General features: G+C 34.8%; 1 protein-coding gene across 6 annotated transcripts in view; it reads right to left on the minus strand.

Moving 5' to 3' along the window:
* Window positions 1–1,222: 1,222 nt before the first annotated feature.
* Window positions 1,223–18,788, minus strand: part of tmc1 (transmembrane channel-like 1) — a 30,801-nt gene continuing 13,235 nt past the window's right edge. Inside the window, 23 exon segments of one of the 6 annotated variants that reach the window (NM_001441498.2) lie at window positions 1,223–1,882; window positions 2,105–2,544; window positions 2,741–2,852; window positions 5,641–5,719; window positions 5,795–5,920; window positions 7,478–7,717; window positions 7,819–7,886; window positions 7,960–8,088; window positions 9,945–10,097; window positions 10,238–10,417; window positions 10,495–10,689; window positions 11,423–11,567; window positions 11,952–12,094; window positions 12,559–12,618; window positions 13,298–13,404; window positions 13,496–13,577; window positions 13,654–13,744; window positions 14,517–14,714; window positions 15,886–16,351; window positions 16,426–16,446; window positions 17,919–17,991; window positions 17,994–18,001; window positions 18,003–18,072. In NM_001441498.2, coding sequence (NP_001428427.1) covers window positions 2,408–2,544; window positions 2,741–2,852; window positions 5,641–5,719; window positions 5,795–5,920; window positions 7,478–7,717; window positions 7,819–7,886; window positions 7,960–8,088; window positions 9,945–10,097; window positions 10,238–10,417; window positions 10,495–10,689; window positions 11,423–11,567; window positions 11,952–12,094; window positions 12,559–12,618; window positions 13,298–13,404; window positions 13,496–13,577; window positions 13,654–13,744; window positions 14,517–14,714; window positions 15,886–16,351; window positions 16,426–16,446; window positions 17,919–17,991; window positions 17,994–18,001; window positions 18,003–18,072 — 2,883 coding nt within the window. In that variant the 3' untranslated portion in view covers window positions 1,223–1,882; window positions 2,105–2,407. 6 annotated transcript variants of the gene reach the window in all.

Below are 18,788 nucleotides of genomic sequence, written 5' to 3' on the forward strand. Positions count from 1 at the left end.
TGCTCAGCCAAAACGCAAAAAGTGCAAATTATATATTCAAAAAGCTCCAAAAATGCTAATTTATTAAATTAAAAAGGCTGACACAAAGCGTGTAATGTTTCGAGCACACGGCTCTTCATTAGACAGTGTTCATCACAGTAAGGTGCTCCTTTTTGTACACTTCCGGATCACATGATCTCCTATTATCTCACAACAAGAAAAAACAGGGAAAAAATAAAAATAAATAAAATCGACAAAATATAGCCAAAAAATCTTTACCCAAACACCTAATTTAACACTAAAGAATTATTAAAGAAAAGGATGAATGTCAATTTTGTTGTTTATGTTGTTATATTATTTTTTTCTATTTCCTTGTTATATTCTGTTTTCTATAATTTGTGATGCAATATTATGGTTTGTTACTATATTTTCGCTTTGAATGTCTAAGGGGTGTCCACACTCGGTCCTGGAGGGCCAGTGTCCTGGAGAGTTTAGCTCCAACCCTAATCAAACACACCTGAACAAGCTAATCAAGCTCTTACTAAGTATACTAGAAACTTCCAGGCAGGTGTGTTGAATCAAGTTGAGCTAAAGTCAGCAGGACACCAGCCCTCCAGGACCGACTTCGGACACCCCTGATCCAAGTTGTATAATTTTTAAATGTGTATTTTTTTTTTTTTCTTGTGAGATAATAGGAGATCATGTGATCCGAAAATGTACAAAACGCAGCACCTTACTGTGATGAACACTGTCTGATGAAGAGCTGTGTGCTTGAAACGTTACATGCTTTGTGTCAGCCTTTTTAATATTGTCAATTGTTTCAATAAATGTAAAAATATGACTTATGTTTTAAAGCAGTTGCATACAAAAGAAATAGTATTATATAAACATAAACATTATTATTATTACAGTATTTTCATTGACACTTGTGTGGCATTTTGGCATAACATTAATCTTAACTTGATAGTGCCATGCTGAATTTTAGAAGAGCACACAGAATAAGGTTAAATTGATAAGTTGTTTTACATACATACATACATACATACATACATACATACATACATATATACATATATATATATACAACAATTTGTTTTCCTGAAAATAACAAAAATGTTATCTGACAACCAGTGTTGGGGGTAATGCATAACAAGTAACGCATGTTACGTAATAAAATTACTTTTCTAAGTAACGAGTAAAGTAATACATTGTTTTCTAAAATTAAGTAATAATATTTTAGTTATTATTTAGTTCAGTTTATTAGCTTATTAAAATAATAGCTGAATTAAAATGAACACAGTCACGTTGAATCCCACACTCAATAAGAGAATACATGAACAGCCAGAAACTAAGATGGCAGAGCCTTACATGTCTGCGATGGAAGTATTCTCATTATTCTGAGATCATCCAAAAGGAAAAGGGGATTGTCTCAATGAACAGTGATTTTACTTCACTAATAAGACAAAACGTACAAAAGTAGTGAACACATTGCTTTACACTTTCATTAATCTATATGTAATGCATGTACAGCTTGAGGCTCAGAAGATAAGATCATCCTACATTATTATTTTTATGAGTTTTTTTTTAAGTAGATTGAGGTTATACAGTGTGTTGTTAATTGCAGAGGTCTTATTTTTTAAAAACACTTCTGACAACTGGCTGACAAAATGTTTACAATGTAATATGAATAAAAAGTACTTTATATTAAAATATGTTTTATAATTATTTTATTTGAACTATATGCCAAAAATATGAAAATGAAAACTAAAATATCTGATTCAAACGACGAATAGTTATTTAATGATAATAATGAACAAATGCTCACTTTAGCTGCTGTAGTTTAATGTCTGCTTGCACCTGGCACATAAAACAGCAGTCAAGAAAATCTAAAACTAAAAAAAAATCATATATATATATATATATGTGTATATATATATATATATATATATATATATATATATATATATATATATATATTTATATGTATATATATATATATATATATATATATATATATATATATATATATATATGTATATATTTATATATATATATATATATATATATTTTTTTTTTTTTTTTTTTTTAATTTTATTTATATATATATATATATATATATATATATATATATATATAAAAGACCTTAAGTCAATTTAAGGAACAAATCAAGAGCCTCGTAGCTTGACCCTGCATTTGGCTTGTGTGTAACAAGAGCAGTCATTTCTGTTCCGCAGTGACAGAGATAAGACTTATCATTCTAGGGTTACATAGCCAAGAAGATCTGGAGCTTCACTGACAAATGCTTGACATGCTGTAGGCTTGCCCGAAGGATTTACACCATAATACAGCATCAGCCAGGCATATGCTCATGTAAATAAGTGCTAAATGTTGTGATTGTGACAAACACACTGAAATCTATGTGTGATTTTTATCTCTTCTTCGAATTTTTCTGTGGCTGCTGCGGGTGACCTGGAAGATGTCCAGATGATGTGTGGCCACGGGACGCAGGGGGTCTGGATGTGTGGGATGAGGAAACGTGAGATTCAGGATTCTCTTCATTCACTCCTGAGAAAGAGTAGACACAAAGAGACCTTTAACTTATATAAAGAAACAGGGGCATGTTGATTTAAGACTGTGGCCCGTTGTCTAAGCAAAGCACATTGACACTTCAACATTAACGGAAAGTTTCCCTGCATCGGTTCCAAGCTGCTGTCTAGTGCATTGACTGATGGGAGCTGTGACCCATCCTGTGTGCTCTCACCCAAATCTGAGATGCTGTTTCTGCGTTGCTCTCCAGCTTTTCTTGCCTGCTCCAAGTCACTGGCTGCTTTTAAGGCTGCAAGTTTGTTCTTTTTCTTGTTTTCCTCATTTTGCTGTCAATACAAAATTGGATATATGACTAAACATGACCTGTTGATTTTTTTAACAGTAGCAAAGAGATCAAAGTTCAGCGCTGCAATTTATTTATTTATATATTAGTGCTGGGTCAAGATTAATTAGTTTGTTTTGTCATAATATGTGTGTGTGTGTGTGTGTGTGTGTGTGTGTGTGTGTGTGTGTGTGTGTGTGTGTGTGTGTGTGTGTGTGTGTGTGTGTGTGTGTGTGTGTGTGTGTGTGTGTGTGTTTTTGTGTGTTTTTGTGTGTGTGTGTGTGTGTGTGTGTGTTTTAAATATTTTGAGGTCAGAATTACAAGTCCCCCTGTTTATTTTTCCCTTATTTCTGTTTAACGGAGAGAAGATTTTTTCAACATATTTTTAAACATGATAGTTTTAATAACCGATTTATTTTTTTTTTTTTTGCCATGATGACAGTACATAATATTTTACTAGATTCCATAGGCCTGTGACCATCAACAATCAAACCATCACACAGGTCACTTCATATAAATATCTTGATGTCTTCTTTGATAATTCACTGAAATGGAATACACATGTAAACAACCTCTGCACTAAGCATTAGCAACATCTGTATTTCTTACGACGTCTGAGAATTCATGGAGTAGATCAAAAATGTATGATCATATTTTAGCAGCCTGTTTTTGAGAGCTTAATAAGACGTTTGGCAACTTGTCTGTGCAGCTGAGAATCAAAGTAGTCAGTTTGATTCACACTGCTTGGAAAATTATTGGTGTATCAGAACAGATGTCACTACAGCATATTTATCAACATGACACATTAAAACATGCTAAACAAATCTATATGGACTTATCACATGTTCTGCATAAAGAGTATTAGTTGTTACATTCGGGGAAAAGGTTCAAAGTACCTTGCTGTGGAATAAACAGATATAAAAGCTCTTTGTATCCTGTGAGTGTAAAGCTATTAAATAGTGGTAGCTTAGACTGAGAGTATCTCTGTTTTTCTTTATTTATGTGTATGTATGGAGGTGGGTATCCAACTTTTTGGGGGTGGGGGTAAAGATTTATTTATTTATATACTTATCTGTTTTTTGTAAGTTTGTATTAGTTTTCTATTTACAGTTGCAGTCAGAATGATTAGCCCCCCTGTATTATTAGCCCCCCTGTTTATTTTTTCCCCAATTTCTGTTTAACGGAGAGAAGATTTTTTTCAACACATTTCTAAACTTAATACTTTTAATAACTCATCTCAAATAACTGATTTATTTTATCTTTGCCATGATTACAGTAAATAATATACTAGGTTTATTAGGTTAACTAGGCAGGTTAGGGTAAAACAATGGTTTGTTCTGTAGCCTTACTAGCCGATCAAAGCATTTATTGCTTAAAGGGGCTAATATATTTGACCTTAAAATGGTTTTTAAAAAAATTTAAAACTGCTTTTATTCTAGCCAACATAAAACAAATAAGACCTTCTCCAGAAGAAAAAATATTATCAGACATACTGTGAAAATTTCCTTGCTCTGTTAAACATCATTTGGGAAATATTCATTCATTCATTTTCTTTTCGGCTCAGTCCCTTAATAATGGGTATAAGTGTATGTCCTTGGAATGTGGCGGAAACCGGAGCACCAGTAGAAAAAACACGCCAACACTGGGAGAACATGCAAACTCCAAAAAGAAATGGCAACTGATCCAGTGACCTTCTTGTTGTGAGGCGATCGAGCTACCCACTGCGCCACCATGATGCCCAATTGGGAAATAATTAAAAGAGAAAATTCAAAGGGAGGCTAATAATTCTGACTTCAACTGTATGTGTGATACAGAAACATACATATAAATAAAGCAATACAAAAGATTTTTACATAGATATTTAAATTGATATATAACTTGTATCCTATACATATTTCCATATATTTTATATCTGAATATAAAACAGTTCTCAAATATATGCATGCATGTGTATTTATCTATACAAAATGAATTAACACAGCACACACACACATATGTTATGTCAAAACAAACTTTTACTTTGGATGCGATTAATCATGATTGATTTTTTCCCAGCACTTACATAAATCTGTATTTAGATCAGAGAGGCCCAAAGTAGGGCCCACGGGCCAAAGTTGGCCCATTGTAACCTTTGACTTGGCCCACCATTCCATTTGAAAACAGAGTGAGAAGGATGGAGAGGGATGGGGCCAACGCCTTTAAAAGAGACCATCATTTCTAATTTGACGTAACCTCTTTTTGTATGTTTGTTTGTTTTATTACTTAACTACAATAAAAGCAAACTGAAATAAAATGTTTTAATTAAATTATGTATTTATATATTTATTTTTAAAAATGTAAATAATGTCACTCGACTGATAGAGGACTATGCAGAAGACATCAGTGGGCAAACCAAGACAAAATAGTGTAACTCCATTCTGTCATAAATTAGATTGTTTTTGTTTTTACAGCAATAAGTTCATTATATAATGTAAAAAATGTGCTGTATTGGTTAATATAAAGCAACGTTTTCAAGTTATTTTTAAATGTTATTTAATAAATTAGGAAATTACAGAGGAGAACTATAGTTAAATTCGGCCCACCACCCTCAATCAAGTTTGGTTTCAGGCTCTTCATAATAAAAAGTTTGGGCACCCCTGATTTAGATAATAAATTATAATAAATATCGTTCAACAAAAAATGTGTTTGAGATCAGAATTTGCATCTTAATGTTAGTGCTTCCACCTAGTGGTGCGTTTACAAAAGTTCATCTTCTAATATTTTCCCGTTTGAAATCTAAGGTTTGAACTTACTGCTTGAAGTTTCTTTTTCAGCTCCATGTTTACTCTTTTATACGTTTTCGAAGTGGACTGCAGGTAATATATTGCGAGACTAAAATGAGAGAAAAAAGTACATATTCAATGGCACATTTTTACAGAAGTATACGGGTGTAATTATTTCACTTACACCAAAAGAAGAAGGAACGGCAGCACCAGACCGGGGTTTGAGGCATAACTGAACACTTTACTGAACCAGGCAGGGAAATCTGTCTCCAGAGTCTCCTGGATCACATCAAACATGCGGGGTTTCCCACTGCAAGAACATACAAAATCAGTTTGCCCAAAAAACCTTTAAAGAACAACTAACCCTAATCCATTTGAATTATGTAAATGGACACCATTTTATACTATTATTGTTATTATTATTATTAAGGCACTTCTAATAACGCTAATAATAAATAATTATTACATTAACCTCTTCTTTTAGCTAATTAATTGAATACAAAAATCTAATTTTGCCATTGATTTTCATAGCCTACCCCAAAAAAGTAAACAAAAAATCAATTGAAAGATTTAAGGGAATGAAATATATATATATATATATATATATATATATATATATATATATATATATATATATATATATATATATATATATATATATATATATATAATCTACTAAATGATTTAGTGATGGTTTTATGTGTTTTAAATGAGCGAAAACTGAATAGCTTAAAATGAAAGGGAATTTTTTGTAATCCAGTCTAAATCCAAAGCACAAAATCCTAAATTTAGCAAGGGGGAAAACTATCATTCATCCATTCTCCTTCAGCTTAGTCCCTTTATTAATGTGGGGTGACCAAAACGAAATGAACCGCCAACTTATAGCATCTTTTTTAAACAGCGGATGCTCTTCCAGCTGCTACCCAGCACTGGGAAACACTCACATGCACACATATAGCACGTCTTTGGGCTAGGTGGGAATTCGGGGCACCCGGAGGAAACCCATGCAAACATGGGGAGAACGTGCAAACTTCACACAGAAATGCAAACTGAGCCAGCTAGGAACCAGCAACTTTCTTGCTATGAGACAACGGCGCTAACCACTGAGCCACCATGACACCCGAAAAAAGATCATTTAAAATGAAAATCTTTCTCTTTTGTAATAACTCATTTCAAACTATTACTAAAACCTAAAATTACTTAAAACAAAAAAAAAAAACACTTCTCAGAAGAGCATAGATCAACGTCAAAAATGTTCACTTCTGCTGCTGTTTATAACTAGCATGAAAACCAACAATCATGCAAGTCTATAAAATCTATCTTCAATCTATCTAACCTTAAATATATATATATATATATATATATATATATATATATATATATATATATATATATATATATATATATATATATATATACATACATATAAAGCATGAGTTAACGCGACAAATATGTAACATACCCATTATAATTATTTCTTTCTTTATATTTAAATATTTTTTCCTGTTCTCCATGCTACACATGTATTTGTAAATCATAAAATAATTTTAAAAACTATATAATAATAATTAATATAAAAAACAATAGTTAATAGTTATATATATGTAATAGTTATATAATAATATTTATTATATAAAATAACTAACAATTATGAGCAGAAATAAGGATGTGAGAACCTCTAACACTTGCCCTCTACTGCACCCTAGTGTTAAGATTTACCGATTGCAAAACTTGGAATTGGAAACATCCCTCAACTTCTTTTTCATCACCTCTGTTACTCCATACTTTAAAATAATTGACATGTTTGAAATGACCAATATGTCAAACACTACTTTCCTAATGCATATAAACTAATTGATTTCAGAACCTGAAGGGCCCGCAGTCGAAGGAGGGAGGAATGGAGACAATGGTGTATATGGCTGGTAATGTAGAGAGAAAAAGAATGACCAGCAGCATGGCCATGTAGAAGTTATTGGAGCCTGAAGCTTTGAAGACGCGTTCCTGAGGCACATTACAGCACATCACTGCCCAACACTGCAGGTACATAGACACGTGAAGACGAAGAAGATTTAGTGCTGGAAGACATGGAGCGTAGAATGCACCCATCCTGAAACAAACACACAGATTAACAAAGATTTGATTATATGCTGGTTTTCATTTCTGAAAAAGGAGAAAGCAAATGCAACATAATATGGAGATAATTCTTACCAGATCATTCCCTGGTTAAAGATCAGCCCCAGAACATTCCCACTAACATCAAACTCTGAGTAGGATGGCTAATGAAGAAAGCAAATGTAATTATGGAAGTCGTGATGCATATGTTGCTATGTGTGGTGGACACTCACTCACAAAGCCATACTCCAGATCCCAGCACCAGCAGTTGTTCAGGAATCGCACCAGTACGGCACGCATAAAATCCCCAATCAGCAGAGTGATGTAAGTCGTCATTGTGTCAGAAATGATAAGACGAACAAACTCCTGTAGAAATAAGAGATGTTAATGTAAATGGATAGTTCACCCAAAAATTAAAAGGTACTCACCATTTACTCACCATCAAAACCTTGTGAATTTTTTTATTCTGTTGTTAAACACAAAAGAAGATATTTTGAAGATTGTTAGAATGCTTTTTTTACATCACATGAACAAAAAATACTATGAAAGTCAAAGGCAGTTTTGAAAACTGGTTATCTTCTTTTGTGTTCAACAGATGAAGAAAACTCAAACAGGTTTGGAACAATTGGAGGGTCAAAGGTTTTTATTTGTTTTAATTTTAAAATTTTATTTTTGCCTGTTTTCAAACTTGTATTATTTGGTAAAATGTAGACTCAACGCTTGATCAGTTTAAAAATGCTTTAAATTAGATTTGAATGTCCCTAAATTTGTGAATATAAACACAATCACTAATTTATTTTTAAAATAGCATGATTTTGCTAAACAAAAACAATTTGCTGTTCAATTTTGGGGAGAGTTTCTGAAACCTCTTTGTTCAGACATTATTTTTGCAATTACATTCAGTGACACTAGATGTGCAGTAAGGTCCCATGGCCAACCTAAAGGTTTACCCTTCAGAGTGACAGCTTCTAATGGATTTTTGCAAAGGGATAATCATTTCTGAATGAAACACAATTTGCGACACCAAACAACTTCCCTGCACAAAGGTTCATGGGGGCCCGAAGTGTCTATCAGTTGTGCCCTTAGAAATCTTTAATCCTCAGTTTTAAGTCATAATTGTTTTCACTCCTAATGCCGAGTTCAGACTGCATGATTTTAGCCCTGATTTTGACTTGCCAACAGGTTTTGAGAAATTGCCGACAAATGCCTGAAAATACAGGCTCATTCACAGTATGATCTATCAAGGACGTGATATGAGAGAATCACAGATGAGTCGTCGACACCCGTGAGATATATAGCCAGCGTAATATCTGGAGCTGTTGGCGATTCAAATCAGGCTGTGTGAAATCAGTTTTGACTGAAAATAACATCCGCGATCACCTACAGCAAATGAGAGAGCAGCATTCACTAGTGTGGGTGCCTGCAGGTCAGCGGGAGAATGGGAGAGAAGTTAAAAGCGCTCATTTTCAGTTTATTTGGACCCAAGAAATGGAGAAAAAACTTGTGTAAAAGTCAACGCGATCCGCTGAGGTTTAAACCGGGCATCAGAATGTGGAAGAAGGGCTATCTGAGTGACTTGGTGGGTTTGCTGGGGTCAAACAGACTGATCTGAGTATTTCAGAAACTGGTGGGATTCATACTGTACAACCATCTACAACGTTTTCAAAGCTAGTAATCATCGTCTGTTAACATACAACACATAAAACCTTGAAGCAGATGAGCTACAGCAGCAGAGAAGAGCACAGTGGTGACATCCTGTCAGATAAAAACAGCAAAATAGGACAATAATTCTCTTAAGCTCTCAAAAAATGGACAGGAAAAAGACTGTAAAAAATATCATCTGGTCTGATGAGTCTCAATTTCCAGCAGGATTCACATGAGGAAATGTAACTACTTTACGCACATATCAGAAAAGTGGCTAATTTGCACAAAATCATACAATTTTATTTGTATGAAAAAACATATACGTTTTTTAGAGAGGCACGCCCCCAAACCACTGGAGGATGAACATAGAGATCATAGAAAGTAACATGAATTAGTCACAAAAAATCAAAATATTTTAAAATTCACCAACATCTCTTTGAGTTATGCCTTGCCAAGTTTTGCTTTGTTGCTTGTTATTTGGTACTTTTCAAAGCTGCTTCGGGACATATTGTGTTCAAGTTTTTGAAAAGAGCAATACAATTAAATCTGAACTGAACTGAAGCACTCTTCTCAAGTACCTGTCCCACCATGGTCTCCCAGCAAGGCCCTCTGGGAACATCAGCAGGGTGCACAGTGAGCGGAGGAGCAGTCGAGTTGTCTGGCACAGTCCCATTGTACAAGTTGGCCTGCCAGATTGTCATATTCTTCTTCACAATCTCCTCTTCTGCCCTCTTGAAAATTGACAGTTAGGAGGATAAATCACCCTCATAAGAAGATGATTCATTTAACACAGATTCTGTAGGATCTAGTATTCTGTACAAAAGACAGACTGAAGATGAGACTGTGAGTGCTTTGTTAAATGAAGGTGTACCTTTAGTTGGATGGCATCCATGAGGGCGATGATAAATGTGTACAGGTTCCCCAAAAAAAGAGCAAAGATGCGTCCCAGCTGCCACTGGAGGGCAATGCGTGGGTGATAGTTCTCCAAAGTGCTGATCACATCGAACAGCATCGGGCAGAACATTCCCAACAGAGACATCACCATGTTGACCTGAGGGTTAATGCACTAGTTATTTCTTTGCCGTTGAAGCAGAGGATTACCATCGTGCTCTGCTTCATGGGTCTCACCTCATTCCTCTCCCACCAGCCGTAGTTCTCCAGGCCCTCCAGTGCAAACTTCTGAGACCTGCGTACTACAAAGTAGATCAAGTACCCGCTCCCTGCCAGACAGCAGAGCACCAGGAAGTTGGCCAGCACTCTGAGGAATCTTGTCAGGTGGATGTTGTCATCTTTTCTGCTCTCTTGCTCCTCCACAATAGCCTCCTGTTAAATTGCTGAATTTATTATGAAGCCAAGAGAGGCGAAATTAAAGTGGCTGCCTCAGTTCTTGTATTATCAACACAGGCTCAATGGGAAAATGTGCCATGGTGTACATTCATGGGAACCAAGAAATATGTGCTTGCGGTAACATATACCAGTATTTTATGTAAAAAAACAAACACCAAAGGGCAGTGACTGCTTACCTCCATATGGACACCTTTTCTGATGTGACTGGTTTGCTCAGTAGCTCATTGCGAATGGTGCTCGACTTGGGAGGCGGAAAAGTGCAGATCAGATGGATTGTTCCAGAAACCAGGAAAAAAGAAACCCAAAAACCCAGAAAACTCTTGGGTTTAGGGAAGGAGTGTTCTGGTCAGTTATGATTGAGAAGGATGTTAATATGTGCAGAAATATATACAGTGGCCTCTGGTGGATTTACGAGAAATGGCACATATAAAAAACATGCACCAGTAACATTTTTGAGACTGTCAAAAATGTACATGGCGCCCTCTATTGGACTTCTGAAAACAAAAACTGCAAGAAAAAGTGGTCCAGGGTAAAATATTTGTCAGTTCTCAAAAATGTACTCCTGGGCACATATTTCCAATAGAGCTATTTCTGCCAGTGCTTTTTTGATTGTATATATTTTTTAGAGCTTTATTTCAAATAATAAGACTTGTTCATTATTCGCCGAATGGACCTCTAGAAAGCATGAAGAAAATTAAGAAAACCAGACCTTAAAGCTGGTGGTGATAGAAGCAAACTTGTTGTCTGCTGTCTCAGGGTTTCCAATAAGGTAATCCCAGCTTGTGAATGTCTTCCAGCTGAAATTAAAGCTGGTATCATCTCCGCCACCTTCTTCATTTGCGTTGCGAGCCATGCTGTTGGGCAAGAATTTGCTTTTACATTCATGTACTAAGAGGTAAAAAGTATGCTTATGGACATATCTGGACATGAAAAGTAGAAACACTGAATCCATAAAACAACAGAAAAAAGTAGTGGCAATTCATTATCATAGTTTTGTACTGTAATTTACATACCTGACCTAGACAATATATTATTTTAATTAGGTTGCATAAAAAGTACCAAAAGCACCAAAAGTTGATGGACCAGACATCAAGGTTCCATAAACCAATCCAATAGTGTAAATACACCAAAAAAACACAAGCTTTACATGCTTAATGTTCAAATATACCCATACAACTGTTAATTAACAGATACATTTACAATGAAGGTTAAACATAGAGCAGACTGTCCTCACTCACGTCCTGATCACCACCATGTAGCTGTAGGCCACTGTGCCCACTCCAACCAGGAAGTAGGACAGTGGCATGCGAAACTTCAGCCACCCAATGGCCCGCTGGCTGTTATAGTAGCCATAGAAGAGGACAGAGTACTTAGCATAGCCCTATAAAAAAAAAAAAAAATAAAAAAAACAGACTTAGAGTATGATCCAAGATCTACTGTTTTATTTATTATGTGTAGTATCTATAATCTGCATGATTTTGTCATTTTAATAAAGTCTCTTATGCTTTTATGGCTACATTTTTTAATTCAAAAATAATACATTTTTATAAAAATCCTCAAATAACAGATAAATATTGTTATTATCAATGTTAAAATTCAGTATTTTTTGAGTAACTGTAATATTTGTATTTGTCTGGATTCTTTGATTAATTTAACTTTCAAAAGGATAGGATTTATTTATTTTTATTCATTTGTAACCGTTTTTCATGTAACATTTGATCAATTTAATCAATCCTTGCTAACTTTATAGTAATATACCATTTTTACAGTTTGAATTGTATCATAATATATAATCGATTTCTTTACCCCAAAATCCCATAAGACTGCAAAATTCATAGCACTGGCCTCTTCCTCTCTGGGCACTGTTTTCCTTGGTAAACTGCCATATGGTTTTCCCATAAGAGCCTAGACAGCAAATAAAAAAAAAAAAATAAAGACATCCAAGAAAGTTTGGTTGTATTATGCATATGGAAATAAATAAAGTGGTGTAAATTACTATTATTATTATTATTTTTTTTAATATTGTAGTAGTAGTAGTTGTTGTTGTTGTTGTTATTATTAATAATAATAATAAGAAGAAGAAGAAGAAGAATTTTTATTTATGATGCACTTTTCCTAAACTCCAAGCGCTACAAGAGACACAATAACAAAGAAAAATGCAGAGAATTACAAGCTTGCCTAAGATCCCAGTGACAAGACAGAAGTAGATAAACACCAAAATAATAAAACAATAAAAAAATAAATTAACAACATGCTACAAACTGCATAAAAGTGACAGTGATGATCACAAATTAAATGCTTTGCTAAAAAGATGTGTCTTAAGAAGCTTCTTAAAACAATTTAAAGAAACGGCATTCCTGATGATTATGGCTAATGTATTCCATAATTTAGGTGCACAGTAAGAAAAAACCCTACCTCCCATTTATCTACAGCACAGCGTTGATAGAGTCCACATGCAGAACGAAGACAGTGAGTAGGTGTAGAAAAACTCATCAGATCACAAATGTAATCTGGAGTTAACCCATGAATTGCTATTCATATATTATGTAATTTAAACCTTTGCAGAATCTGATATATTTCTCACCTCTGGAACCATGACCAGCCCAAATGTCAGTCCAAACAAAATCATATTGATGCCATACATCCACCTCAAGAATATGAAGTATGAAGCCACCGAAGAGCCAAAATGGCCTAAAAGAAGATTTTCAAAAATGTTAACGTAGAGTTTAAAAAAATAACACAGAAAGAAAAAGAAGGAAGCTAAAACTGAGAATTGTCATACTTTCGATTTCTTTTATCTTCATCTCCCACGGGATGCAGGCAGTCTTGAAGTTCTCAAAATCACGCTGAAACTTCATCCATTTCTTAGAGTACAAAAAGATAAATAATGATCCCTCTGAAGCTGTCAGACCAATTCATACTCGGATTCATACTCCTCACCTTCATCATCATGACCTTGTAGGCATAAAGTTTCCTGCCTTTGCCTTTCCCCAAAGCACCTTCATATTTCTCCACAAACTCCTGCGACTCCCTGAGACAGACAAAAAACTAATAATTACTACTTATAACACCTTCACAATCTTTAACTGAACATGAAAGAAGATATTTTGAAGAATGCTGGAAAACTATATGTTAGTCATTGGCTAACCATTATTCTTCCAAATATATTTATGTTCTTTAAACTACAAAACTCAAGCCAAATGTCAAATATTCCTGAATTCTCCCTGAATTTCAAGGACTAGAAAGCTGAATTTTCATGGCCTACTATAAGAAAGTTTTTACATCGCATCAGATTGGGACACAATGATAAAGACTGCATGTTAGTTAAATTGCCTAAGCCCTTTAACTCTATTGATTTGCCTTTACTGTAACAGTAGTCAGCTATATTAATTGTTTAAACAAACTATAGCAAAAGTTTGCTATATTTTCCATTTTCTATACTTGCTGATTATATTTGCTATATCTTCTATTTTGTTCCACCTAAAATATGCTATACAGCAAACATTATATAATGCAATAAAAGCATGCAACAAAAATGACATTTTGATAAATGGAAAGTCAAATTTAAAATTGAAACATTTGGAATTTAACTCACTGGAACCCTGCAGGTTTAGAACAAGTGAGGTAAATGAGTAAATTATGACAGAATTTCCATTTTTGTGTGTCATCCAGGGTCGAATTTACTTTCTTTTGTAACTTAGGCAAAGAACATATTTACACTTGCTAAAAATGCCACAACACAAATGCAGCCCTGGTGGCATGTCTATAAGGCAGGTATACACATGTGTATCAGCAAGACGTACCTGAGGACCACTAGTTTCCTTCTCATGGGCCAGGGTTTTCCTTTTAGTTGTGTGATGAGCTTTTTTCTTTCCTCCACAGCTTCTTTTAAATTTTCCAGCTCCTCTGGAGTCAGAGAACCCAAAACTCCCACTGCCGGACTGTTCTTTGACTCAGATTCAGAAGCAGATTCAGACTCAGATTTAGACTCCGACTCTGAGCTGGGAGGGACAATTTTTATTATAACTTCAAGATTACTTTTCAAGATATAATGTTTAATTAAGTGTTACTTTATGTTTCTTTGTAATAATTTGTGAAATGTACAAGGAGTGATAGTATTTTTTTACTTATTTTTTTCAGTTTACTAACTGCAAATACAAATTTTTCAACAAATTACATTAACAAAACTTTCAGAAAAAAAAATGTATTGACAAATGTACATAAACTTACTCAACTTAATTTATTTCTAGAGCGCTTTTAACCAACCACAATGGGTACCAAACTGCTGTACATAAAAACACATAATACATGCAAACATGCAAGAAGCCAAAATACATAAACTCACAACACATGATGAAAAGATAAAGAAAATAAGTGTGTTTTCAGCGACCTCTGAAGTGACTCCAAAGTAGAAGATGTTCTTATAGGGAAATGAAACCCCCCTCTTTTGGTTCAAGTCTACCTCCGAATTTTATTTTAAATGCTCCGAGATGGGCGTGGACGGTAGAGCAGGGGAAAATAAGGTAAGCAAACAACTGTCAGCTGGCACAAACCGCGAGGAGAACCAAGATTTTATAGTTTACAAAGTTAAAATGCAAAGAAATAAACAGTAAGTAAACTAATTCCCTGCTACATTTGCTATTCAAAATTTCATATACACAAACTACAATTTGTTCTATCATTATAAAGATAATCATGTTTATATAAACACTATAAATGAGGAGGACTTCTCTCCTCCTGAATCCCAGGGCTGAATGCAGACACAGTGGATAGCAGTGCAGCAGGTCTCTTTCCCTTTCGATTCCAACCATTAACCCTGCCGGGAATCTGCAGGATTTTAAACATATGACGAACACAGCAGCACACATGTAGGCGATATTTCTGAATGGTAACGAACTTAACTAATAACTGTGTGGTAAACCGGAGCACCTGTAGGAAACCCACACCAACATGGAAAGTACATGCAAACTCCACACGAAATGCCAACTAAGCCAGCCGGGACTTGAACCAACGACCTTTTTGCTGTGAAGCAACAGTGCTAACCACTGAGCTACTGTGTTGCCCAACTTAAATAAGTTTAAAATTATATTTATAGAGTTTTTTGGGTGGTTTGATAGCAGTTGATAACATAATTAGAACTTCGCTTAAAAACTGGAAATGTAACAAACTTACGTAGTCTCTGGCTTCTTTCTTTTCTTTCTTCTCTTTTCTTCCTTCAAATGCTGTTTTGTCTTTTCATGATTTGTCTCGTCCTCTTCATTTTTAACATGTTTCCTTTTCTTTTTCCTCACATCCTTCTCCTTCTCCTCCTCCAGTTTTAAAGTCTTGTTTTTTTCATTTTTCATGTTCTTTTTCTCTTTGCTGGATTTATCCTCAGCATCCTCTTCTCCTGCATTCTTTCGTCTTTGCCTTTTTCCATGTTTCTCTCCTGCTTTCCTTGCAGTTCTGTGGCCTTTCTCATGTTTCTTTTCTGCTTTTTTACTTTCCCCCTCGTTTGTTCTTTTCTCTGAAGCTTTTCTCCTAGTTTCACCATTTCTCTCCCTCCTTCGTTTGCCATCTCGACTAGCCTGCTTTATCTTGCCTCTCTCACAATTTTCCTCCACTTCCACATAATAAACACAGGATTCTTTGTCCTTTCCTTAAAGAAGATATTTCTTAACTCACCGTATATAAATACATGAAAAACGATCGCAGAAAATAAAATCTTCCTACCTTCATCCACCTCAATGCTCACTGTAAATGTAAACGAAATGAAAAAAGTGAGACAAAATAAAACAGTAACAGTTTTATGATAAGACATCATGAAGTCCTCAAAGGTCAAACATGTAGGGTTCCCAGCAGCTGTTGAGCGTCTCCTGTATTGTTTGTGTCCACAGTGTAACCAGACCGGTAAGTGCTGACCGGGTCATTACATGCTTAGTTGTGTTGTACAATAGACACAATACAGGCTCTTTATCTTTAGTGTCAGTGCAAACTATCCTCTCAAAGGGGTCAAAGGGCAAGAGAATGAAAGCAATGTTCATAAGTTTGCATGCATAGACTTAAAGTTCATATGTGATGATGACTAGTACAGCGTAGTAAGTTGAATTGAGAATTATTAGCCCCCAGTTTATTTTTTTCCCGATTTCGGTTTAACAGAGAAAACATTTTTTATCATTTCTAAACATAATAGTTTTAATAATGCATTTCTAATAACTGACTTCCTTTATCTTTGCCATGATGACAGTACATAATATTTTACTAGACATTTTTCAAGACACTAGTATTTTGCTTAAAATGAATATTAAAAGCTTAAGGTTAATTCGGTTAACTATGCAGGTTAGGGTCATTAGGCAAAATATAACAATGGTTTGTTCTGTAGACTATCAAAAATATAATAATATTGAACTTAAAATGGTTTCTAAAAAATTAAAAACTGCTTTTATTCTAGCCGAAATAAAAAACAAAGAAGACTTTCTCTAGAACAAAAAAAAAATTATCAGACATACAGTGAACATTTCCTTGCTCTGTTAAACATAATTTGGGAAATATATCTTTTAAAAAAAGAAATCAAAGGGTGGCTAATAATTCTGACTTCAACTGTATTTGAAGTAGGTTTGCATTAAAATGATATTATGATTACTTTCCGGCATGAAGTGACTATTCAAAATAGGCAATTTGATCAGAGCCAACATTCAGATTTGAAATACTGAGTCTGAGGACAACAAAGAGCTTTCGCTTTATTGCAGATGCCTATAATATCAAAACTTATAATGTTGAAATTATTATTTTTAATCAATCATGGCTTAAAGCAAGACACTGCAGTTGGATAGGATAAAAAAATAACTAATATATCGCCATGCGTCCCGGGGTTATTGCTTACTTCAAGAATTGCAAAAAATTTTTTAAATGTTGTTTACATATGCAAATGATTCCATTTCATGCATTTCTGTATAACACGAAAAAAATCTGAACAGCGGATTAAGTCATCGTCAAAATTGTTGTTTAAGTTGTTTTTTTAAATATTAGAATAAAATGTTATTACAAAGAGGATTTTGGGTATTTCTATACCAATTCAAAAAGCCTAATATCTCACAGAGGTGCATGAACAAACATGCAGTGCTTTGCATTTACATTTTAAATAAAATGAATTGAACATATCATCAGCATTTTGTTTTTACAATATATATTAAATGCACATAGACAATAATAACAATAATCTTTACCGTCACTTTCAGATGCGATGAGTTTATGCCGTGGCATCCTTCTCCTGAGTAGCCTTGCATGTGGTTGACCGTGTGTGTGCGTGATGATGATGATGATGATGATGATGATGATGATGATGTCGCAGCAGTAGACCATGGCCTGACTGAACAGAGCCTGCCGGTGATGAGTAGCGTGCATGAAGAGTTCACTTTTTACTAGCATTCAGGGACCTCAACCAGGAACAATAACCATTCGAAACTCTAGAGCCTCTCCATTTCACCCCTTTGAATTATTGAACAGAATTATGACTCTTTTTTTCAAAAAGAATGGGGGTCACACAAAACCATGCCAAAATAGAGGATGATAGTCTAATGAGCGGCTATAGAAAGAACGAAGAGACGATAATAGATTAGTGGCGCAGGGAAAGCAGAGTCATTGTCAGCTGAACTTTCACTTAAACAAACAATACACTGCAATACACTGTAAAATGCTGGGTTGCTAAATTTTTGCTCTAACACAACTAGGTTAAGTTTTAAATAAGGACACGGTGGCTCAGTGGTTAGTACTGTCACCTCACAGCAAGAAGGTCACTGATTCGAGCCCTGGCTGGGTCAACAAGCATTTTTGTGTGGAGTTTGCATGTTCTCCCCATGTTTGCGTGGGTTTCCTCCGAGTGCTCCGGTTTCCCCCAAAATCCAAAGACATGCGCTAAAGGTGAATTGAATAAACTAAATTAAATTTTTTGGTCAAAGTGTATGTGTGTGAATGAGAGTGTATGGATGTTTCCCATTACTGGGTTGCAGCTGGAAGGGCATCCACTGTGTAAAACATATGCTGGATAAGCACTGCTGGCCGTGTGTTCACTTGAGGCCGCGTGGTTAGGCCATGGG

Source organism: Danio rerio, chromosome 5, assembly GCF_052040795.2.
Source record: "Danio rerio strain M-AB ecotype USA chromosome 5, GRCz13ab, whole genome shotgun sequence".
NCBI lineage: Eukaryota > Metazoa > Chordata > Actinopteri > Cypriniformes > Danionidae > Danio > Danio rerio.